At 35.6% G+C, this 22,790-nt stretch overlaps 1 protein-coding gene across 4 annotated transcripts in view; it reads right to left on the reverse strand.

Annotated features, from left to right (window-relative positions):
• Positions 1-22,790, reverse strand: part of GLIS1 (GLIS family zinc finger 1) — a 222,662-nt gene that overhangs the window by 131,662 nt on the left and 68,210 nt on the right. For all 4 annotated transcript variants that reach the window (XM_034415113.3, XM_087889740.1, XM_034415114.3 and 1 more), the window contains exon 3: positions 3,662-3,857. In XM_034415113.3, coding sequence (XP_034271004.1) covers positions 3,662-3,857 — 196 coding nt within the window. The remainder of the gene's footprint in view (positions 1-3,661; positions 3,858-22,790) is intronic.

Here is a 22,790-nt window from a genome sequence, read left to right on the forward strand (position 1 = left end):
CAAGAAAATGAGTTGGGGGGGAAAAACCATTTGCAGTTAGAAGCAGAAATGGCTCTCAAAAGGAGGAGGAGGAGGAAGGGAATAGTTCTGAGGGAAATGCTTAAAACACAATGGGTAAAGAAGGGGAATGCTGATCACTGGGTCACCATAGTGCCTGTGATGCCAGAAGCAAGCAAACTAATGACGAGATCAACGAACTGATATATATTCACTATTCAGTTACTGAGAAAATGGCAAAGCTACAGAACCTAGGGCAGGTTTCAGGAGTAAAAGGAATTATTTCAGTCACCTGCTGCTTTATATCACAATAGCATCTCTTTCATGTTCTGTGGCATATAATCCTGTGTTGTTCTGGGAATCTTCTCTGAAACAGAGTTGTAAGGAGTTCATATTTCATAAGGGAATACTATGATCCCCTGAATACAGACATCTGTCATTTCCTCATTATGGATTTTTCAAAAAGCTCCTGAAAAGATCTAAGCCCGGTCTTCTCTTCCTCCTTTTGTTTGCTCCAACCCCAATTATCTTTGCATCATAATTGTCGTCAATGACAGAATAAAACCAGCTTGTTAGTAGTAACCATGTGGATTCCTAACAAGGTCAAGATGGAGTTAACATATATAATAAAATTAAAAACAGCAAAGCTTCCATGACTGAATTAAAATCCTTGCTGTCTCATGCTGGGCCTGTAAAAACTAGCATTAGACAGCATTCCAGATAAAAGCTGAAGTTTTGAAGGGCTTTTGTCCACTACTGTTCACATTTTCAAAGAAACAAAATATTTCAAGATTTGGTTTTTTTTTTAAAAAAGGCTTGGTGTTTATCCAATTAATCACTCCCAATAAAAGAAGGGTATCTGTCAGTGGACAGAGAGGAGGCCATTTCCTCTCACAGTCTTCAACATGGCCACAAAAACTGGCCTAGAGAGCTGAGGGAATCCTCCAAATTAGATATGGAGGCCATGAGCTACATAATATGAAGGCCAAATCTTACAAGTGTGTTTCCACAAACGTGATAAATACTGGAGGTATATTTTTTATTTGTAGCACATTTCTGTTTCAGTAGAAATTCCCTATCTACTAAGGAAGCAGCTTGACTGAAAACCTGATAAAAATGTTATTTTACAACACTAGTTTTAAAAGAGTTATTTCAATTTCTTAAATAAAATTGATCTGAAAATAAATCTGCCACTGATATTATCAGATTAAAATGACCAAATTGGTTAGTCAATAATCACAAAAATGTGGAAGTTTATAGTTTTTATCAATAAAATGCATCAATAAAACTTAAAATAAAAAAAAATATTTTATGGAACAGTAATACAAAAAAAACATTAAAATAGTAATTCAAAAACATATGAAGGAGTTTATAATTGTAAAACTGTTTCCTATATTTTGAAATGCTATGCCACTGAGCTAAAAGATGTATTATATTTCTATTTCAATCTGGCAGTTAACATTAAAAGATAATTTATTGCACTGCAACAATTTATCATTTGGAAAAATAAACCTATAGTAGAATTACTTGGCAAATTTTATCATTCAAAAGCAATTCAAAGGGAGAAAATTTTGCTCCTTTTGTAGATGCGTGTAACCATCTTGCAGATTTTGACCCACCCGCACCATAAATCCTGCTTTATATTCAGAATCAAGTAATAGGCAAAACAATTGGGAATCTCTATATAAAAGTAGGATTTTATGGTACAGTCATTTGAAGTGCAGCTATTCTGCTGAGTAATGATAAAGACATACTCTTACTCAAACAAACCTTGCCCATCCTGATCTCCAAAAATACAATTGCCATTATCTTCTAAGAGGATAATTTTTATCCTGCTACATTTAGAAGCCTGTTTGATGGCTTTTATTCCTTCTCTTAAAAGCACTAATATCCTATTAACAAGACTCTATACTGTTGTATCATCTTACAGAAGATACTGCTTTGCCTTTTTTCTTTTCATGTTGTAGCTTGGAAATATCTACTTTCTGGTACTTGAAACTAAGCCTCTAATCCACTTTAAATTTAAGTAGATGATTTATTTTAACCCAGATTACCAACAAAATTTCTTTCTCCTCATCCACCATAGTTTATGGGAAAGGTTAAGAGATCAATTTGAATACATAGAAATCATGTCTATATAAGCCGTACTCAACTCTGGAGAAAAATGTGAAAGATATTCTAGCTCCTCTCATAAGGCTCAAGAGACACCTTCCCCCAAAATGTATTATATTACATAAAGAGACAAAGTTAAAAGAGAGGGAAGTTTTATCTCTACATTAAGTAAGTTACTATCTTAACCAGTGATTAGCCAATATTAATTTAGTTTTAGGAAACCATACCAGATACTATAGCAATGAACGAAATTAATTAATTTGAAATATCATGGTATTGTTCAAATATAGGAAGGACCATTGCTAAAGCACAGTAGAACTGTTTTCCAGAATTAAAGACCTAAATTACAAAAATCAAAAGAAATGGCAATGTGCAACAATTTGTTCATGGCTCATGGAATTTATCAAAATGGCTTCCTTCACAAAACACAGTAAGCCAAAACAAAATATGGTTTAGTTCCTACCTGATACCAATTTGCCCTGGGCAGAAGGTTGGATTACAAAATCTCCAAGGTCTCTTCCAGCCCTATGATTCTATGATAATAGAGAAGATTGTTCTAGGATGTAGGTTACTACTTTAATTAGGAATTTTGAATTAGAGGTGGCATGATAGGGAAATTTTATTTGGCAAAGAACTGAATCTGTTCTCTTTAAAGTGCAAGTTGTTCTTGGCTAACTACTCATTCAGTGACTGTCAAAGTTACAAGGGTCCTGAACAAAAGACACTTATGACAGGTCTTCATAGTTGCGGTCAACATGTCCCCTTTGTCATATGATCACATTTGGGTGCTCTGCAATTGGCTCATAATTATGACAATTGCAGCTTCAGTCATCATTTGCAACCTTCACTGTTAACTTCTGACAGACAATGTCAATGGAGAAGCTAGCAAGAAATTGCAAATGGTGTCCATATGAACTGCATGACATTCACATAACAAACATAAGTACATTGCCACAACTGCCATCATGTCAGCACAGTCACATGACATTGTGGTTTACAATCATATTGTTTAACAACAGAGTTGCAGGTGCCAATTATCACAGTTAAGAAAGGATTACTTTCCTTTTGGATTGCAGCTAAATCATCCATGTTCTTCTAGTATTATTATTATTCTAACATTTTGTTTGTTTGTTTGTTTATTATTTATTTAATAGTTATTAAATAATTATTAATTAAATACTTAATTATTAAATAATTAATAATTATTAAATAAATAATTATTTAATTAATTATTCTAACATTCTGTTGAATTATTTATATTATTTAATTATTTATTAAATAATTAATAATTAAATAATTATTTATTAATTAAATAATTAATGATTAAATAAATAATTATCTATTTAATTATTCTAACATTCTGTTGAACTATACTGCAGCAACAAAGTGCTTGAAGGGTAGTAACTAGTAAGGGTAGTAGTAAGGTGTAACTGTAACAGATAGAAAGGCTGGTGAAGGCACAATATGCAAATGTGGAACCATATTCAGTGGAGAACTGTCACAACTTCAAAAATGGTTGTGCACGTAAGATAAACAAAGCTGAAAACAATACCTGGTATCTGCACAAGACATGTTCAGCTGACTAACTTGGAGGAGTCTTTCACACGGCAACAGGTGTTCTCGGGCAAATGAGTTTCCTGAGTGGGAAATCAGGTTCTGCCTACACACAGGCCCCAAACTATTTGTCATCTCCATGTCCACCACGTTATTCTCAGAGATTAAATTACAATGGGTGTAGTCACCATTCACTGTTAAAAGAAGAAGTGAAAGAGAAAAATAAGTAATGAACTCTTTACTGAGAGAGTTGAAGATCTCATGGTTTCTCTCTACCATATTCCATCTGCTTTTGACAACTGGTTTAATGAAATCAGGAGACAAAACAAAAAATTCCACATTAATTGTGATTCAGTTTTAAAAGAATTATCTAACCTGAATGATTATTATTGCTTTTTCCAGATAGCATTATATCTTTAACAGGATTCTTTTCAAAAGGAATGAGCATACTACTATGCACCAATGTTTTTTGTTTTATTTTGAACTGTTTTTACCCAGACAACTAACAGTAAAAATTAAAAGCATAAACATCTTATGGAAACAATCCAAATCAAGTATCAATTAATGCAAAAGACCCTACTGAAATTAAAAATCTTGATTATTTCTCTAAAGTAGCAAGAATAAAGATTGAAAAAAATTCCCAATGCCTAAAATCTCTTGTCCTTTGGGCCCAACAAACTAACCTCAGAAAGTGACAGCATCTTCACCATCTCTGTGGTTCTTGCATAGAAGAAAAGAGGACTGAAAGTTCAAATCAAAAGTTGAAATGGTATAGGGTGTCCTGCCAGAGCAGGGGGCTGGACTAGAAGACCTCCAAGGTCCCTTCCAGCTCTATTTTGTTCTACAAATCCCAAAGTATTTTAGAATTTCACTTGCTGCTCAATGTATTCTGCACAGGACCTAAGGATAATGATGATTTTAGAATCTGACAATTACCCTTATAGTAATATTCAAGTCTCTTTATTAGTATTTATTTGTTAAAATAATATTTATTTGTTAAATTTACTTCCTGACAATATCACTGTGGGATTACTCAAGGTGGTTTACAATAATAAAAAGGAAGAAAAGTGAAAGGGATATAAATACAGCAGAAGTAAAAGAATAAAAGAATAAAAATAAAATACTATCATATTACCTATATGTTAGTTTATTAAGAACGGTTTACAATATGGAAGGTTTAATAATGGAAAAAAATTCTGACTAAAAAGGCAAACTCTATTTTTAAAAAGGATTTCAATATATTTAGTTTATACCAATATTAATTAGAAGAAAACTAATTAAGAAAAAATAAAGTCAACTTAAATTATTTTGTGATTTAAACAACAATTTTGTTTACAGGTTAATAGGTTATACAGGTAATACAGGTTAAAGAGTAAGTCTCTTAATCACAGCTATAAATGATGTGGGTAATTTTACAGCTTTGGAAGTTTCTTATTTTAAAAATTTCAAGAGAGCTTTTAAACTAAAACGTGTACTAATTCAATATTTATTATAGGCTTGGAATGACACAATAACATATAGAAAAGAATTCTAATCCAATATTTGATTCTATTTGAAGAAAATCCCAATTTTATATTAATGTTAGTTTTTAGACATTAGCAAAATCAAATTGTTCTTTTGACTTATCAATTTATATAGAATTTATTCCTATGTTCTATACCCGTGATGGAGAACCTATGGCACGTGTGCCACAGGTGGCACGTGGAGCCGTATCTATTGGCACGCGAGCATTGCCCTAATTCAGCTCCAGCACATATGCGTGCACTGGCCAGCTGATTTTCAGACCTTCCGGGCCCACCAAAGTTGGGAAACAGCCATTTCCGGCCTCCGGGAGGCTGGGGGTGGCCGTTTTCACCCTCCCCAGACTCCAAGAAAGCCTCTGGAGCCTGGAGAGGGCAGAAAACAGGCCTACTGGTAACCTTTTTGCCGTTGCATGCCAAAAACCGGGGGAGTGCCGGAGCGGTGGTGTCGCACGCACATGCATGGGGGTGTATTGAATTATGGGTGTGGGCACACACCTGCGTGACCCTTCAGGCGCTCCCCCTGCTTCTGGCACGCGACTGCAAAAAGGTTAGCCATCATTGTTCTATACTAATTCTATTCTATTGGAGTAACGAGGAATTTTCTTTTTTTGCTTAAGTAACTTTATTAGATTTTCAAATAAAGAAATAAAGCTAACCCAAATTAATCATTAAAATAAAAAAGGAAAGAAAGAAACAAAGAATAAAAAATTAAGGGCAAAAGTGCAGAAAGAAAAAGTAATACAAGGAAGTGACTTCTGATTTTCTTTTACAGCAGACATCACATAACTTTCATTTTTCTATTGTCTACCATTTGTTATAATCATTACATCCACTTTATAATTTCATTTTTTCTGTTTTCATGCAAAAAGTCCAAAGGGGTTTTCCAATCAGCCTTAAAATTAATCGATGTCTTTTTTCTAATCAAAGCTGTCAATTTTGTCATCTCAGTCAGCTCCTTCAACTTCAACATTCATTCTTTCATTGTAAGTAGTGTCAAATCTTTCCATCGTTATACATATAAAAGTTTCACTGCTGTTGTCATATACAGAAATGAACTTCCATGAGTTTTTTTCCATGAGCTTTTGGGACTGCTAGGCCCAAAAGGAGCATCTCTAGAGTCAACTGTACATTAATCTTTAAGACCTTCTAAGTTAATATACATATTTGAATTAAAAAATTTAGCTGTTCTATATGTCCACTAAGCATGATAAAGTTCCCTCTTGGTGTTCACATTTCCAATATATATGTCTTAGATGTATAAAGGTATAAAATATGAATTGTTTTCCTTCTTGTGAATGTAAGATATTCCACACAGAAATGGAAGGTTACAGAGACTTTGCATTGTCAGTCTCACTATTGATTTTGAAATCTGACTTTATCATTGCTAATATACTATAGTTTCCTAGGGACATAATGTCAAATTCTTGATTAAGTCTAATCAGCATTGAATAGCTAATGGTGGTGTTTCTAGGTAGTCCTCAATTTATAACCGGTTGCTTAGCAACCAGTCAAAACTATGATGGACCTCCCTAGAGAATACTTACAACCCAGATTCAAAGTTCATGAGGTCACATGACTACATTTCAGGCAGTCAGCAACTACATGCAACCATTTGCAGCACCGCACAGTCATGTAACCACATGTGACCACATACTGCAGTTTTGCTGAAAAGCAGCATTTACTTAACAGCTGCTGCATTTGCTTAATGGACACCACACAAAAAAATTGTAAAATCAGGTCTTCATATGGATGAACCGATTGATGAACATCACAACTTACGCTTATAAAGGGCAGGTTCCATTACAATAGTAATTCAAAAAATATCTACAGTATATCAGGAGTGTCAAACTCACGGCATCATGGCAGCGTCACGTGACATATCGGAACTTTTTTCCCCTTCACTAAACCGGTCGTGGGCATGACCAATGCATGACGCACCTGGGCCGCGAGTTTGACAGCCCTGATCTATATATCTTTTCTAAATATATATAGCAAATTTAAGTGAAGTTTTTTAAAATTTTCAGATAATAATTTCTTTCTTGTATATATAAATGTAATACTTGAGATGAATACTCAAAATCAAAATTCACTGTACTCTATTAAATTAAACCCCAATTACTTATTCTCAAATGCTACCCAGTTCCCTAATTATATAATAGGTAAATTAGCATGATTTTAATAATACTACCAAATGGATTATACCCTGGATTTAAGACCCTCAATTACAAGAAGATTAAAATCAGCAATCCAATAAATGTGTCGAAGTGCAAAAAAAAAATTCATCAATGGAACTTTACAGTGAACTTGCAAAGGCTGGATGGAAAGGGCAATCAATTCAAACAGAGTTCTATTTTAGGAATTTGCCCAATTAAGAACAATGAACTAATAGTGGTAATGAATGTCACTTAAAACTAATGACTCACATTCCAAACAAAGATGGGTTTGAAATATTTGCCTAACACACTGAACTATCCTTAGAGCTTTGTGGCTTTTGTGGCATCTGCCATATTAAGTCATTTGCTTATTCTTACTATTTTGAGACATCATACACAATGCACCTACAACATGTCTAAAGATAGCTACTTTTTAACTGGCAGCTAACAGTGACGTATCCTTTCAGAACGAGGCTTTACATGAGACTGATTTGAAATAAATCAAATCATCCATCAGAGCAATCAGCACCTGTCTTGCGCTTACATTTCCAGTTTGTCTTTCCGCAACAGACAAGTACCTGTTTATTAGTCTAAGAGAAAATGAAATTTTCCTTTCTTAAAAAAAGACTGTTTTGCAGTAGGACTGTTTATAAACCATGCAGATAATGCAGGCTAGTTAGGATAGGTGAATAGCTACTTTGGGATGAAGTCATAAGTTGTGTACACCACAGAGCTGGATACACACACAGCCTTTCAACGTATTAAAATAAAAACTGGTGAGATGGGATAAGAGATTTCTTTTACGGGAGGCAACAGTGCTGTATAAAATGCTAAATTTAAATAACAGTGATGATAAATACAAATCTGTTTGAGTAACCACCATTTTTGAGTTTATGATATAAAAAGGAGCAAACAAGTTGGCAATATTTCGATGAAGAATGAGTCTTTGTATAGATTTTGGTGGAAGAAGGGGAAAAAAATAAATAACGAAATAATATTTTCAATGTGGACATCAAACACCATTTTTATAGATGCAACTATTCTGCGATGTGGTGATCCATATCTGCAATTAATCTTGTCTCATCATCAACGAAATCATGTGTCTGTGAATTAATTAATGACTTTCAGTGAGAATTCATGACAAACTAGACATCTCTGAAGGAGAGGAGACAGCACTATGGTAAGATCAAGAATATGGTGAATGGCGATATAATGAATACTGGAGTGAAAGCTATCCAGAATAATTTGTTGTATTTTAAGAGAAGGTGATATGTTATTAAAATTTAAGAGAAAATGATAAGTTACTAAAATTGTTCATACTTGTTATGAACAGCATTTCTTTGTATATTTTTCTTTTTATTTACTGTATTATTTTTTCTATTACTTTTTTCTGCAGTCTGAACTTTTTTTAGTTTAGTTTGTATTAGTTTTTACTATGTTTATTAAATACTTTGATAAAATTATTTTTGTGTGTGTGTTAATTTTCTGCTATTCAAGATTTTAAATTAAGCATCACTAATTACTGTGTAATAATTCAGAAAAAAATTAAATAAGTTTTTCAGTACCAGACTGTAAAATCCAGTATTTTGTTTTATTAGTTTGTTAATTTTTCAAAGCTCTAGGCTTTGCATATATCATGCTGTACAATATGTCATTTAGTCGACAAAACACCCATCACAATCAAAATGAGTTCCTTTCCCCCCTGCAACATGCCTTTCCTCAACTTAAATTGGCACATCTATCTAGAAAAGTGAGCAATAAACCTTAAAATAAAAGAATTAAGAAATTAATAACCTTTAGCACTTCCAAACTTGAACATACAGAACCAAAGTCACTTAAACTTTTTTTTTTAATACCAAGATGGCAGTACACACATCATCACTGATCATGTTGGCTGAGATCATCTGGACATGTAACCCCTTTTATCTGAAGTACCGTAAGTATTTCCACAAGCTTCAGAAAAGCTGCTACTGTGAGTATAGAAAGAAGGAACAATTGATGGAATTATATGTGTCATACCTGTATAGCAATAGGGAATAATCTGGTCATCCAGAGTTGGTTTTATTGAACAAAGTGAGACAGTCTCCTTAAACATCAGATCATTTAGCTGTACATTATTTAATTTATTGCACTTTTGTATGGCTAGAAAATTCCATCCTTGGCAGCCAGAATAACTTGGCTAACATTGCATGCAATGAATACCAAATTGAGTGTGCAGAGTACATGTTACTATCCTGCTTCGAGAACTGATACAATATCTTTAGCCAGCTACCCATATCATTGATAAACATTTAGATGTGGTCCAAATTCCATTATTACAACTTGAATCCAAATCCCATTTTTTAGAATGAATTGTCCCTAATTTATGTATCTGAAATGATTCTAATATTACGTTCATACTCCTGCATCATTCAAAGGGTGTTCATCCCAAAGTGCATAGGTAAATGTCTATGGAGATTCTCAGTCATCTACGTCATGGTTGTCCCAAAGCTGCTTTTTCAAGAAACTGGACTTTCTGGTTTTTCTTTGAAGACATTTCGCTTCTGAAGAAGCTAAAGAAGCTTCTTGGATGAGAAGTAAAATGTCTTCAAAGAAAAACCAGAAATTCCAGTTGCCTCTTGGAAAAACATCTTTGGATTTCTGATACTAGTTTGTTAAATTAAGAATTATAACTTTTTTTAAAATGTAGTTTCCAGGTAGTGGTTGCAGCCTTACAGACACAAAAAATTGTTACTATCATACAAGAACATTACTTATCATGCAGAGAAGTCACATAGACACAGCCACTACAGATGTTGGAAAACCACCCCAAGCCCTGACACAGACAGGAAACTGTGATGCATAGACAAGGCCATATCTTTAAAATGTAGAAGAAAAAGAAGTTGAAAGAAGCAGAACCTCTCTTTTGTGATACTTCTCTGAGCATATTCTGACACTGAGCAGAAAAAAGAAGACAACAGTTTCACTTTGAAATTACTGCCAAAGAATGGTAAGAACACTGTTCTTTCTAAAGAAAATGACATCCAATGGTTCTCTCGCTATACAACAGTTCTCTTGCAGGAAAGGGGGCTGTTCATTAACGTCTGCTGAACAACTGGAAACAATATTCTAGTCATATATTTGGAGGAAGAGCAGACCTCTGATTATACTTCTCAACTCCTAGATTCTAGAATTAGGAATAGAAGTGAATTGCAATTATGTGGAGGCCACTTTCCATTAATCCCTGTTGTTGGCTGCTTCCATGCTAAGAAACATTTCAATGGATAATCACCCCACACCACACCAATAAACCACCAGACACTATAATGGTATAGACCAGGGATTTCCAAACTTGGCAATTTTAAGACTTGTAGACTTCAGCTCCCAGAATTCCTCAGCCAGCTGCACTGTCAAGTTTGGAGTCCCCTAGTGTAGACTCAATCAGCAGAATCCAAAGGAAGAGTAAGTAGAGAAAATACAATATTCAGAGGGACTCAATCAGAGGTAATAAGTTATTCCATACAATAAATATAACAAGAAATAAAGGTAAGGCAGGGAACAAACCTGCTCTGGAGAAAACATGGTTCCATATGTTTATGCGCTGAACTGATAAGATTTTCTGGGGAAGCATTGTGCAGCAAAAATGAAGCAGAGCAGTCCTATTAAATACTGCCAAATGGGAAATGGGTCCCTTCTCTTCCTTTCAATTGCTGCCTGGTAAGGATCTCTTGATTATTTTCTATTCAACAGCTGCAATTACCATATTTTTCGCACTATAAGACACAGTTTCCCCCCAAAAAAGTGGGTAGAAATGTCTGTGCGACTTATAGAGTGAATATTACGGTGGAGGGAGGGGGTTGGTGCAGTGGGGGTGTTCACTGCCACTGCTTGTCACTGCCAGCGGCGGCGGGGGGAAACGCTGGAGCCTTCGCTACCGAGCAGCTGATTGGTGGTTGGATCGGCCTCCTGGAATACTGCCAATCAGCTATTCTAGATGGGGGAATCGCCACCAATTGCCGCCACCAATCACCACCGATTGCCATGGCAATAGGCAGCAGTGATAGGCAGCTATAGGTGGCAGCGATCCCCATTGCCTAGAACAGCTGATCAGCGATATTCCAGGAGTCCGATCCAACTGCCAATCAGCTGCTTGGCAGTAAAGGCTCCAGTGTTTTCCGGCAGTGGCAGCAGCTCAGCTCAGTTGACTGGTGGTGGACGCAACAGAGCGGAATCCTAATAAGCCACGTGCTGGGGCTGCAATAACATGCTGAAGCTGACCAGGCTGTTTGCTGCAAGGACGCTAGCCAGACAAATATTGGATGGATGCTGGGAGGCAGAGGAAGATTTTTTTTCTTCTTTCTCTAAAGCTAATGTGCATCTTATGGTCTGGTGCATCTTATAGTGCAAAAAATATGGTAATTTGCAACTGCTTGGCCCACAGATCTGAGTATCACAGGAATACTTGATAACACCAAGGAAAACAGGCCTACATTTTTAAAAAATAAAACACAATAAAACACATACATTCTGAAATTGTATGGTGCACACAGATGTAGAAATATTGTGTGACTATACCATTTCAAAATATATTATAGGATTAGAAAAGGTTAAATAAATGGTCATCATCTTAAAACAGAACTAAAAATCAAGAGTTCTTGGCTCTACATTTCTGCAGTCTTAATGCAGATAATGATTCTAAGCCATACAAGTCTATACATGCTTTCTTGCAAAATAAATTCCAAGTATTAAAAAATCAAAGCCTATCTATATGATTACAGCTTTATTCACATCCTATACTACTTCACTTTTAGAATAATTATTAACATTATCAGCATATCATTTTAATACAAACACATCAAATCCAAATGAAGATGTTCTTATGAATGAAATTCGTAAGTCTCATTGCAATTAAAACGTAACATATGAACTAATATCATATTACATCGATGTAGACAAATGACACGTTTTCTAAAAGAGAGTAATTTATTGTAATAAAGTAAAATTTAACATTGTTGATACCTCAATCCCAATTGCCAGAAGATTCTAACTAGCGCTCTAAGGAAATGTCAGAAACCTCAGCAAATCATTTCTAATACCTCATGCTCTGAAATTGGTTTGTTCTCTGTTAGGGACTTCAGCCCAACATGTTTAAGCGAACTCTGTAGCATTGGGATACGCTGAACTCAAGACTAGCTGAACTGCAATATTCAAATATAGGACAAATTTAAATAAAAGTTATATCAAAAAAGATTAATTACCTTTTCACTTAATGAGAAGTTACTCAGAGATTATTTTGCAATTTAACATAATTTTCTGCTTGATATGCATGCAATAGCTGGATCTATCCTTGACTTACCCTGGACATTTTTTTTGCATTTTTATAATGTTTATTGTAATATAAAATAGAAATAGAAATAAATATAAGAAGTAAAAGAGGAAAGGAATGCAAAAGGAAAAGGAAAAAAAAGTGATGACGTCTGACTCTTTTCTGTACAGTAGAAAACGAAGTACAATTACAACCTCAACTTTCTGTTGAATGCAAACCATTTCTATAGTCACAAAGTTGACCTAGTCATCAAAACCTAAGATCAAAATTTGAATTTTATCTGTTCCAAGCATGAAGTCCAGAAGTGGTTTGCAAATGGAAACAAAACAGGATATGTTCTTCTCTTTAATTAAAACAGTTGGCTTTGCCATCTCCGCCACCTCCATCACTTTTTCTATCCATTCTTCTATTGTGGGTATGACTTGTCTTTCCATTTCTGCGCATAATTTCTGCGCATGATTCTTACTGCTATCAACTTTTATAATTACAAAGCTCTTTCTTTCAGACCCTTTATCCAACATCCCTAAAAGGAAAACTTCTGGTTTCAGTTTTGAATTTGTTTTAAGAATCTTCTAAATTAAGACAAAATTTGGCCCCAATATTTCTTTGCTTTATCGTAAGTCCAACAAAGAGAAAATGTTTTTACAATTACATTTCCAACAAACTTTTGAAACACCTTCAGACAATTCTGACAAATTTTTGGGCATTATGGTAGGTACCAACAATACACCCTGGATATTTACATTAAAAAATTCCAAGTCATCTTCTGAACTAAGTAGCCATTTCTAGCTGTCATCATTTATTTTCAAACATCACATCGCTAAAGAACATTATTATGTTTGATAAAGGAATAAATCAACTGTCTGAAAATATAACAACCAGTGAGAATCTGGGTACAGTTGAAAATGGAAAGATTAACTTTCTGCAACTCAACTCATTTATAACAAGTTGCCCGAGTTCAGTATAAAGAGGCTCATAAGCCACAGTAAATTAATAAAAGTAAAATCTCGTTCAGGTGATAAATGATGCAGAAGAGCTATTTTGTTTTGATTTAGTCCTGTTCTCAGAGCCATATTCATTCATTCATCCATTGCTTATTCTTCTTCTCTCACTATGTCACAATGTTACAAGCAGGGGTGGGTTCTACTTACCTTTACTACCGGTTCGCAACAGGATCGCACACGCACGCTCACTTACGTGCACAGATCGCTGATGATTATATCTGGGGCAGTGTGCGGGGCCTCCCACCGGTTTTACTACTGGTTCTTGCGAACTGGTCCGAACCGGGAACAACCCACCACTGATTACAAGTATGTAAATAAGGATGGGATTGTTCTTATTGTTTATGCCTCTCAAATGCATTCTATGTATGTTGTGTACGAGCTATGTGATTAAAAATATTACACACAGAATGCTTAAATCACACAAAGTGTGCCTACAAAATTCGACTAGTCAGTTTCCTGCACTAACACTTTTGGTTGGTGTGCATTAAATGTTACCTTTAATGGGAATAAATTTCTTTTGGACTAGAGGAGGGCATTTTTTCCCATACTAAATATAATAAGTTAATACAAAGCTCTCAGAAAAGGAAGCAATGATGAATAAAAACAATTTTTCTTCACAGTGTACACTTTTCCCTTAATTGCCACCTTGCCAACTATTTATGTGTTTGAATGGACTTCAATATTTTGTTTTTCTTATGAAATCCAATTGAAGCTCAGATGAAGATAAAAGTTTCTAATGCTCCAATAAAATTTGGAAATGATATATTATGCATAAAAGAGACTGGCATTCTTTGAATGTTTTTGCGATAGTTCTCATTGTTAGCCAGTTTCTATTACAAAATCTCAGTACTATAACAGTTGTGCTGTGAGCTGTTTTATAATAGAAAGATCTTTGGATAAGATAATTTCCAGATTAGATCAGACATTGGATTTAGTAGTGGTAAAATATCATCCAAAAATAATTCATAGAGGAAAATAATGATTGGTCGTTTGCAGATTTGTGCAGTCAGACTTTAACATCAGAGTGTCTTTCCAGATGGAAAAGAACTGACTGTATTTTTTGGAGTATAAGACACGCTTTCCCCCCCACCCACCCACCCAAAAGAGGGTGAAAATTTGGGTTTGTCTTATACTCCAAATGTAGCCCCACCCACCCGCTAGCCCCCACCCTTTGGCCTCTGCCTCCCTGCAATTTACCTCCTTGCAGCAAGCAACAAACAGCAAAACAGCCCATTTCAGCTTCAGCACAGCCTGATTAGCACAAGCAGTTGATTGTAGGTTGGATCAGCCTCCCGACCCTCAGCAGGAATTGCCATTGCCTATTGTCGTGCGGGCCTGTGCTGCTTGCTGCAAGCAGGCAAATTGCTGGGAGGCAGATTTTTCTTTCTTTTGTACTAATCACGCTGTGCTGAAAATGAAAATGAAACTAAAGCAAGCTGTTTGCTGCAATGAGGCAAACTGGGAGGCAGAGGCAGAGTTATTGTGAGTGTTTTATGAGTCTTATTTTCTTCTCTGTATCCTTTTGTTGTAAAATTTCTGTCTAGAATCAACAATTAGCTGGAATTTAAAAAGCATTTCACTAACATAATTAAAATGTTACCTGAAGGAAAATAAAGAGAGGGGAAAAAAGCTTCACATCTAACAGATTGCCTGCTGATTCTGATTACAATACCAATCTATGCAAAGAAAAAACCTTAAAACAGTTCCAAACTGGTAAAATTTCATATTATTTCCCATATCCATGCACTAGTGTATATCTTGTTTTCCTCCCCCAAAAAGGTAGGTGCGTCTTATAGTCTGGAGCATCTTATACTCTGAAAAATATGGTACCTAGATTTATTTTCAACTGGCTACTAAATTTTAGTATAATATTTCTTATTCTAATTCATTACAAATCAATCAAAATATGTACAGTTCTGTTGATTAAGACAGAAATCTCCATATTATGTGGTAGAACGGACAGATAAGGATTTTCTAAAATGGAAGAAAAGAGTTTTGGAAAAAAAAACCTATCCTCTGAAATTATTTAAATCTATGGCACAAAACACTTTAATATAAAATTAATGCCATTGCAGGACATATATTCAATAGCTGGTTCTGGGGAGAGATCTATATAGCAGCTGACAAAACCACAAAAAGCAAGCCACAAAACTGCCAAGGAAACAATAATAAATTAATTGAACAAAATGGAAAGCAGGGTTTAAAAAAGGCAATTCTCCAAATATTCAACATCACATCTGTCCCTTGGAACAAATGAAATGGGGTCAATTTGAGAGCTACAGATGTTTTTCTTTCTAAGATAGAGAAGGTCTTCTACCAGTATCCACAAAAAGAATTTGGCCTCAATTTTGTCATTGAAAAGTTAAGATAACTATGTAGCACTTCCCAAAGTTTTTCCTTTATTACCCAAAATTGTTTAGCGGAAAGTCCTTTTTACCACTTATTAAAAATTCCCTATTTAAATGTCCCTGTAGTGATTGGATAATGGGTTTATTGATGTTTACTGACATTACCCAAAGAAAGACCATTTTTACCCAATTCTGGGTGATTTCCCAGGTTTGGGAAACACTGATTTAGAGAATTGGCAAGTCTCACACAAATCTTTAGGTAACAGATTGTCATTTGTTTTGACCAATGCATAGTACGATGGAGTGTTAGTCTATTTAAATATTCCAAGTGGAAACATAAAAATATCACATTGTAATATAAGAAATGCAAAGTCACCATGCTAAAATATATACTGTATCAAATACATCAGTGCAATAAAAATTCAATCTAGCCTAGTAAAATCAACAGAAATATGTTCTTTGATTAAGAGTATGTTTTCTGGAGAGAATAAGACAAAGTTACCTTAATTAATAACAACAACAACAACAACAACAACAACAACAACAACAAAACACAAGGACAGGTGGAAATGCCTTCTCAAGATTTTAACAAATTATAACCACCAATTGTCCAAATAACTACTTTGAATTTAATGAATACAAACTTTGCAAAAATCAGTTGCAGAAGTTTTTCTGTTGGATTGACAAGGATTTATTTTCTGTTTCTTCATCATAAATTAGAAACACATATTATCGTGTTTACTATATTGTGACTGCATAGGAAATTGCATGTAGTATTTCTCCATTATATTATTATTGTTCAGCCATTCAGTTGAATATAAGAAAGCTGTCATAGAATTACTCACTCATATGTGGAAATGTTGGCTATGTATGTTTTTTATGGAATTGATCAACAGCAAAGAAACTATAAAGTTAATAGGTAAAACTAGATATTTATTTTCTTGCTCTGCATATTGGCATTAAGGCTTGCAATATCTTAATGAATTTCCTGGTACATCTACAGTTTCATTTCTGTTCTGCATTACTAGACTTACAGCATGTCAAATAAATCATTGTAATGAAGTTTGATGAACAAAGATTTTGATGGTGGTACACCATAATTATAAACATCAGCAGTAAAGCTTTTTTCAATCATGAAAGGAAAAGCACTTTGATGATGGCCTAGAAAAACTGCTTGATTAAAATTACTTTTGGCATTTCAGGCAATGGAAATCTTCAAATATTGCTCTGACCTTTAGTCTTCAAAAATGCATCTTTTGTTACTAAATTGCAATATCTTTAATCATACAATATTAAGGACACTATGAATCAGAAGAACATGCAACAAGTTTGATTTATGTATGTAAATTTGAAAGAATCTATACCCATGGTAAAAATTATTCAACTTCTAAAGGAAGAAACAGCTATAGCATCCCAATGATTTTCCCCTTTCATATGGAAAGAATCAAATGGTTAAAGAAATAAACTGTTGGAACAGACATAATATTATAAAATTGACTATGAATCTTACATTCAGATTTCTTCTTGATGTATGTCTCATAAATTTAAAACTTGAGTCAGATCAGGTGTAAGACTCAATATAAATGGAAAATCACCAGTCATTGTTTTTACATTTCTGCACATAATATCATATACAAAATGACTAGTTCACAGAGCAAAACTTTTACATCTATCAACATGTTATCATAAACCATAAGTATCTTTGTTCAAAAAAATGACAGATAATAAACTAGACGTTATAATGAGAACAGATTTGTGATTTTATTGTTCAAAATCTTTTAGTAAAGTTAAACATTCTTGCAACCAAACATTATGAATTTGTGATGGGGGTAGAAGACAAGGTTTGCTGAAGTTTGTCTTCTTTTTTCACACATTATTCTGATCAAGAATCTTTTTCATCACTCTTTTCCAAAGGGTTGAGAACCAACTGATCATTGGATCCCTGATGATTTAGAGTTTTAACTGGGTTTTTTTAAGAAAGTTAAGATCAGGTGCAAAAGAGACAAATATAATTATAAAATCAGAAATGTTTTCTCAGTACCATATTGTCAGCCTTACTGTACAAGGGAGAGTTCTCTCTAAGATGTTTTCACCACCCTCCTCCTTCAGACTCAAATTTTGTTTACAAGATTGCTGTTTAGGTTGCAACTCTTCCTTCTTTCTTCCATGGATATACTTTGATGGTATGTGGGAATGACCTTGGGAGACTTGCCCAGAGAAAGTGCCTAGAGAAAAGTTAGATAAGAGACAGCATTGTCCTCAACTGGATAGTGGGTGGGGCAAGAGGCTCAGAAGAGACCCTCTCTAATTCCCTGGGAGTAAAGAGACAGGGGAGGAGAATTATATTGTATGTAACAATGTAACAATGAATAAGTGCATTAGAGTTTACAGCAATCGTAAACCCTGGATGTCAGCAGAGGTACAATAACTTCTGAGAGCCCGAAATTCCACCTTCAAGGCAGAAAACAAAGATTCAGAGTTTCTTGCAAAAATCAAATCCAGACGTACACACAGATAACTGATTCAGCTGGATTCATTAACTTCTTTACATGCATAATATATATATATACAATATCAACAGCAGAGAAGAGTTTCATTTCAGCTTAGATCAGTAGACAAGTTCACACACACAACTTCAGACCTTAACACACACACTGTGCTGGTTTCAGTTTCATTTCTCTGCACAAAATCAGAAGCTGCAGATGGACACGCCCTGGCTCCAGTCTGTCTCAGCTCCCAATTGGCTGACTTAGTTGCTATGCCTATTCATTGGCCGACCTTGTTACCATGTCTTCCCAGTCATATTCTGACAAAAGACGAATACAACGAGGCCAGGGCAAACTTGAGGAGAGGCATTAAGGCGGCTAGGCTAAACAGGAATACAAACAAAAAGTAGAGAAGCATCTGGCGGATAATAACCCAAGATAGGTGTGGCAGGGGTTACAACATTTAACCAATTATGAGGGAAATACGATGAAAATAGCCAATGCTGATGCCCTGCTGGCGGAGGAGCTGAATAGCTTCTTCGCCAGCTTTGAGGTTAAAAGACCTGTCTCTGTGGCTCTAGCTCAAAGGCACTCTCAACTCCAGCACTCATCCTGCATGAACATCAAGTGAGAGCTGTGCTGAAGGCCGTAAATCCCAACAAAGCTGCAGGTCCAGATGGGGTGCTGGGGATAGTGGTAAAAACCTGCGCTGACCAATTAACAGGAGTCCTGACAAGAATTTTTAACATCTCCCTGCAATTGTTTAGGGTCCCATTGTACTTGAAAGCAGCCACAATCATCCCAGTTCCAAAGAAAGCAGCCTGAATGACTATAGACCTATTGCACTGACATCTATAGTGATGAAGTGCTTTGAGAGACTGGTCCTACAATACCTCAGATCCTGTCTTCCACCAAATGTTGATCAACACCAGTTTGCTTATAGAAGCAACAGGTCGACAGAGAACGCCATTGCCACTGCCTTACATACTGCACTGAGACACCTTGAGAAATCTGGGAATTATGTCAGAATGCTTTTTATAGATTATAGCTCGGCCTTTAATACCATCTTACCAGGCATTCTCATTGAAAAGCTGACTGACCTGAATTTCTCTCCCCTCACTTGTGACTGGGTCAAAGACTTCCTGACGGAACACAAGGGTTGGGTCCTTGACATGTTCCATGTTCCACCCTGAAGCTCAGCACAGGCTACTCTCAGGGTTGCGTGCTCAGCCCCCACCTGTACTCACTATATACACAGGACTGCATATCCTCAAATCCATCCAACATCATAATAAAGTTTGCAGACGATACAATGGTGCTGAGGCTTATAACTGGAAGGGACAAATCACCATACAGGGAAGAAGTCCAGAAGGTATCCTCATAGTGTTCAAAAAACAACCTACGTCTAAATACGAGCAAGACAAAGGAGATGGTGCTAGATTTCTGGAAGCACAGAGAAGAACCTGCGCTAATGTATATCAAGGGGGGCCGTGTGGAGAGGGTTTCCTCTTTTAAATTCTTGTGAGTGCTCATTAGTCAAGATTTCATCTGGAAAAACAACACTGGTGGTTAGTAAGGCTCAACAGAGGCTTCATTTCCTTAGAGTCCTACAGGAAAATCAGATGGAACAACGGCTGATGACTTCTTTCTATTGGTCCACGATAGAGAGTGTCCTCATATACCGTATAACAGTATGGTACGCTGGTTTAACAGCTGTGGACAGGAAGGCACTACAAAGAGTGATCAATTCGGCACAAGAAACCATTGGTTGCCCTCTAACACCACTGGATGACATTGCCAGGTCTCGCTATTTCAGCAGAGTAAGGAAGATACTTAGGGATGATTCACACCCTGGCCAGTGCCTCTTTTCACTTTTACCATCGGGCAGAAGACATCAAAGTATAGCCAGCCAGCCAGCCAAACAGGTTTAAAAACAGCTTATACCCATGGGCTGTCAGACTCCTAAACACAATCACAATTACTCCACGTAAAAATGGAAACGAATGACTAGTTGTTTCCCCCACCCCCACAATTACTTGTATAAGGATTATTCTTTATACCCGTGATGGCGAACCTATGGTATGCGAAGCCATGTTACTCAGTACGCACGGCCTTGCCTGTTTGTCTTTCGGGTTTCTGGAACATATGTGTGTGTGATGATCAGCTGTCCTTCGCTTGCGTGGCAATGCCAAAAATCAATGTGTGCATGTACGCTGGCCAACTGATTGTCGGGTGTGCATGCGTGCCAGAACCCGGAAGTTAGGCTTTTCCGAAGCGCAATCCCTTCACGCGCACAGCAGTGCCAAAAACTGGCCCATGCATGCGCACCAGCCAGCTGACTATCAGGTGCACATGCGCGCTAGAACCTGGAAGTTCAGCTTTTCTGGAGCATGGCCCCAATGAGTGTGTGTGCACGCGATGTTTCCACGTGACCTTTTCAGCACTCAGTGCCAAAAAGGTTCACCATCCCTGCTCTATACTATTCTTGTTGTCTTGTATTTTCTGTTACGGGTTGTACCAGTAGCAACTAAACCAATTTCGTTGTATACATGATGTACAACAACAATAAAGGCTGCTATTTGATGATGATGATGAGGAGGAGGAGGAGGAGGAGGAGGAGAATGATCTTTTATTCATTAAACATGAAACAGAGTCAAATGAATATTTAAAAATGTGTCACAAATACAATTAACTTGTAATAATGGTTGGTATGAGTTGCTGCCAGCATCCTAGGTATCAACCAAGTATCTTCTTAAAATATATGATGTTCTGAGTAGCGCAGTTTTTTGTAGTTCTGCTGTTATTGCAGGAAGCTGCAATTTCTTGAGGGTTTTTGTAAAATTCTTGGACATGGTACCAAGTGCCCCAATGACCATCACTGTTAAATGTTTCATCCATAGTCGTGTAGTTTCGATGGCCAGGTCACGATATTTCCTGATTTTTTCCAGTTCTTTTTCTTCGACTCTAGCGTCTCTTGGTACAGAGATATCAATAAATTGTAGGCTTCGGCCCTCAACAACCGTGATATCCATGGCATGTTATGTTACAAATGACATCTGTCTGTATTCGAAAGTCCCACAAGATCTTCACTGTCTCATTTTCGATAAGTTTTTCCACTTTGTGCTCCCATTACTTTTTGGATAATTATTATTATCTCTTTTATTTATTAAACATGAAATTATTATTATTATTATTATTATTATTATTATTATTATTATTATTATTATTATTAATCTTTCAGACTTGCAAGATTCTGTTAATTTCACCTTACAACACCTTACAACAAAGTAGAATAAGCTGATCTGGTTACGTTTCCTGTCTGGTATACCTGGTAACAAATAATACAAATATTGGTGGCCTTTTGGTTAAGATTGTGTAACTACAACCTCTCATTTGCTTTAGCAGAATAATTAAAATGGGGGTGTATCGATCATTTCGTTTGTTTGCTAAACATTTGTAAGTCAAAATCCTTGCCGATACCTTGCCAATCATCCAGAAATTGAATATACATTCTATCCATGCTATTATACTGCATTTTGTGTAAAACAAGTCAACATTTTGCTACACTGAAACACATTTTAAATGAACTTTTTAAAAATAAAATTGTAATGTCCAGCGCAATATGGCAAATGCTACTTTCAAACATCTGTCTCAACTCAGATATCATTTAACTATTTGTTCAATTACTACATTATATCACTAGTATTTTCTATGTTTTACAAAGACTTTAGTCCTACTATTAACACATCATAATATCTAAGACACATATTCATCTGATCAAAAGATTGTCATTAATATATGCAAAAATATATTAAGATATATATACAGAAAATGCTAAGATATTTATAGACTCCCTGCAAACAGACTAGAAAAATAATAGGATATGTAGATTGTGAAAACTCTAGAAAATGTTCCCAACTTTGTCACTTTCTGACCCATCAACCTCTACCTCTACTATTTTTCTCAATAGAACAGTAAAATGTGAAAAATACATAAACTATAAAATTTCTTTTTGGTTGCGTGGTCAACAGAACGACAGAAAAAATAACTATCCAGGGAATATACCAGACATCAGCTATTATTTCACTACCGGATCACAATGATGAATAATCAGGAAAACAAAAAACAAAATGCATTAAACAAATGGAAAATTTGGAATGATTCAGTTTCCTCTCAAGATGTCAGTCTCAAAGATTTTCTTAGCTTATGAACCAAAGATAATTCTCACCACTGAATCATTGCAAAGAATGTGACAGCATCAGTCCAGGCACTGGTGAGTTGGGAAGACACTGGGAAGGCTGTGGCTAT

This window comes from Pantherophis guttatus, chromosome 3, assembly GCF_059756535.1.
Source record: "Pantherophis guttatus breed Tessera chromosome 3, ASM5975653v1, whole genome shotgun sequence".
Classification (NCBI taxonomy): domain Eukaryota; kingdom Metazoa; phylum Chordata; class Lepidosauria; order Squamata; family Colubridae; genus Pantherophis; species Pantherophis guttatus.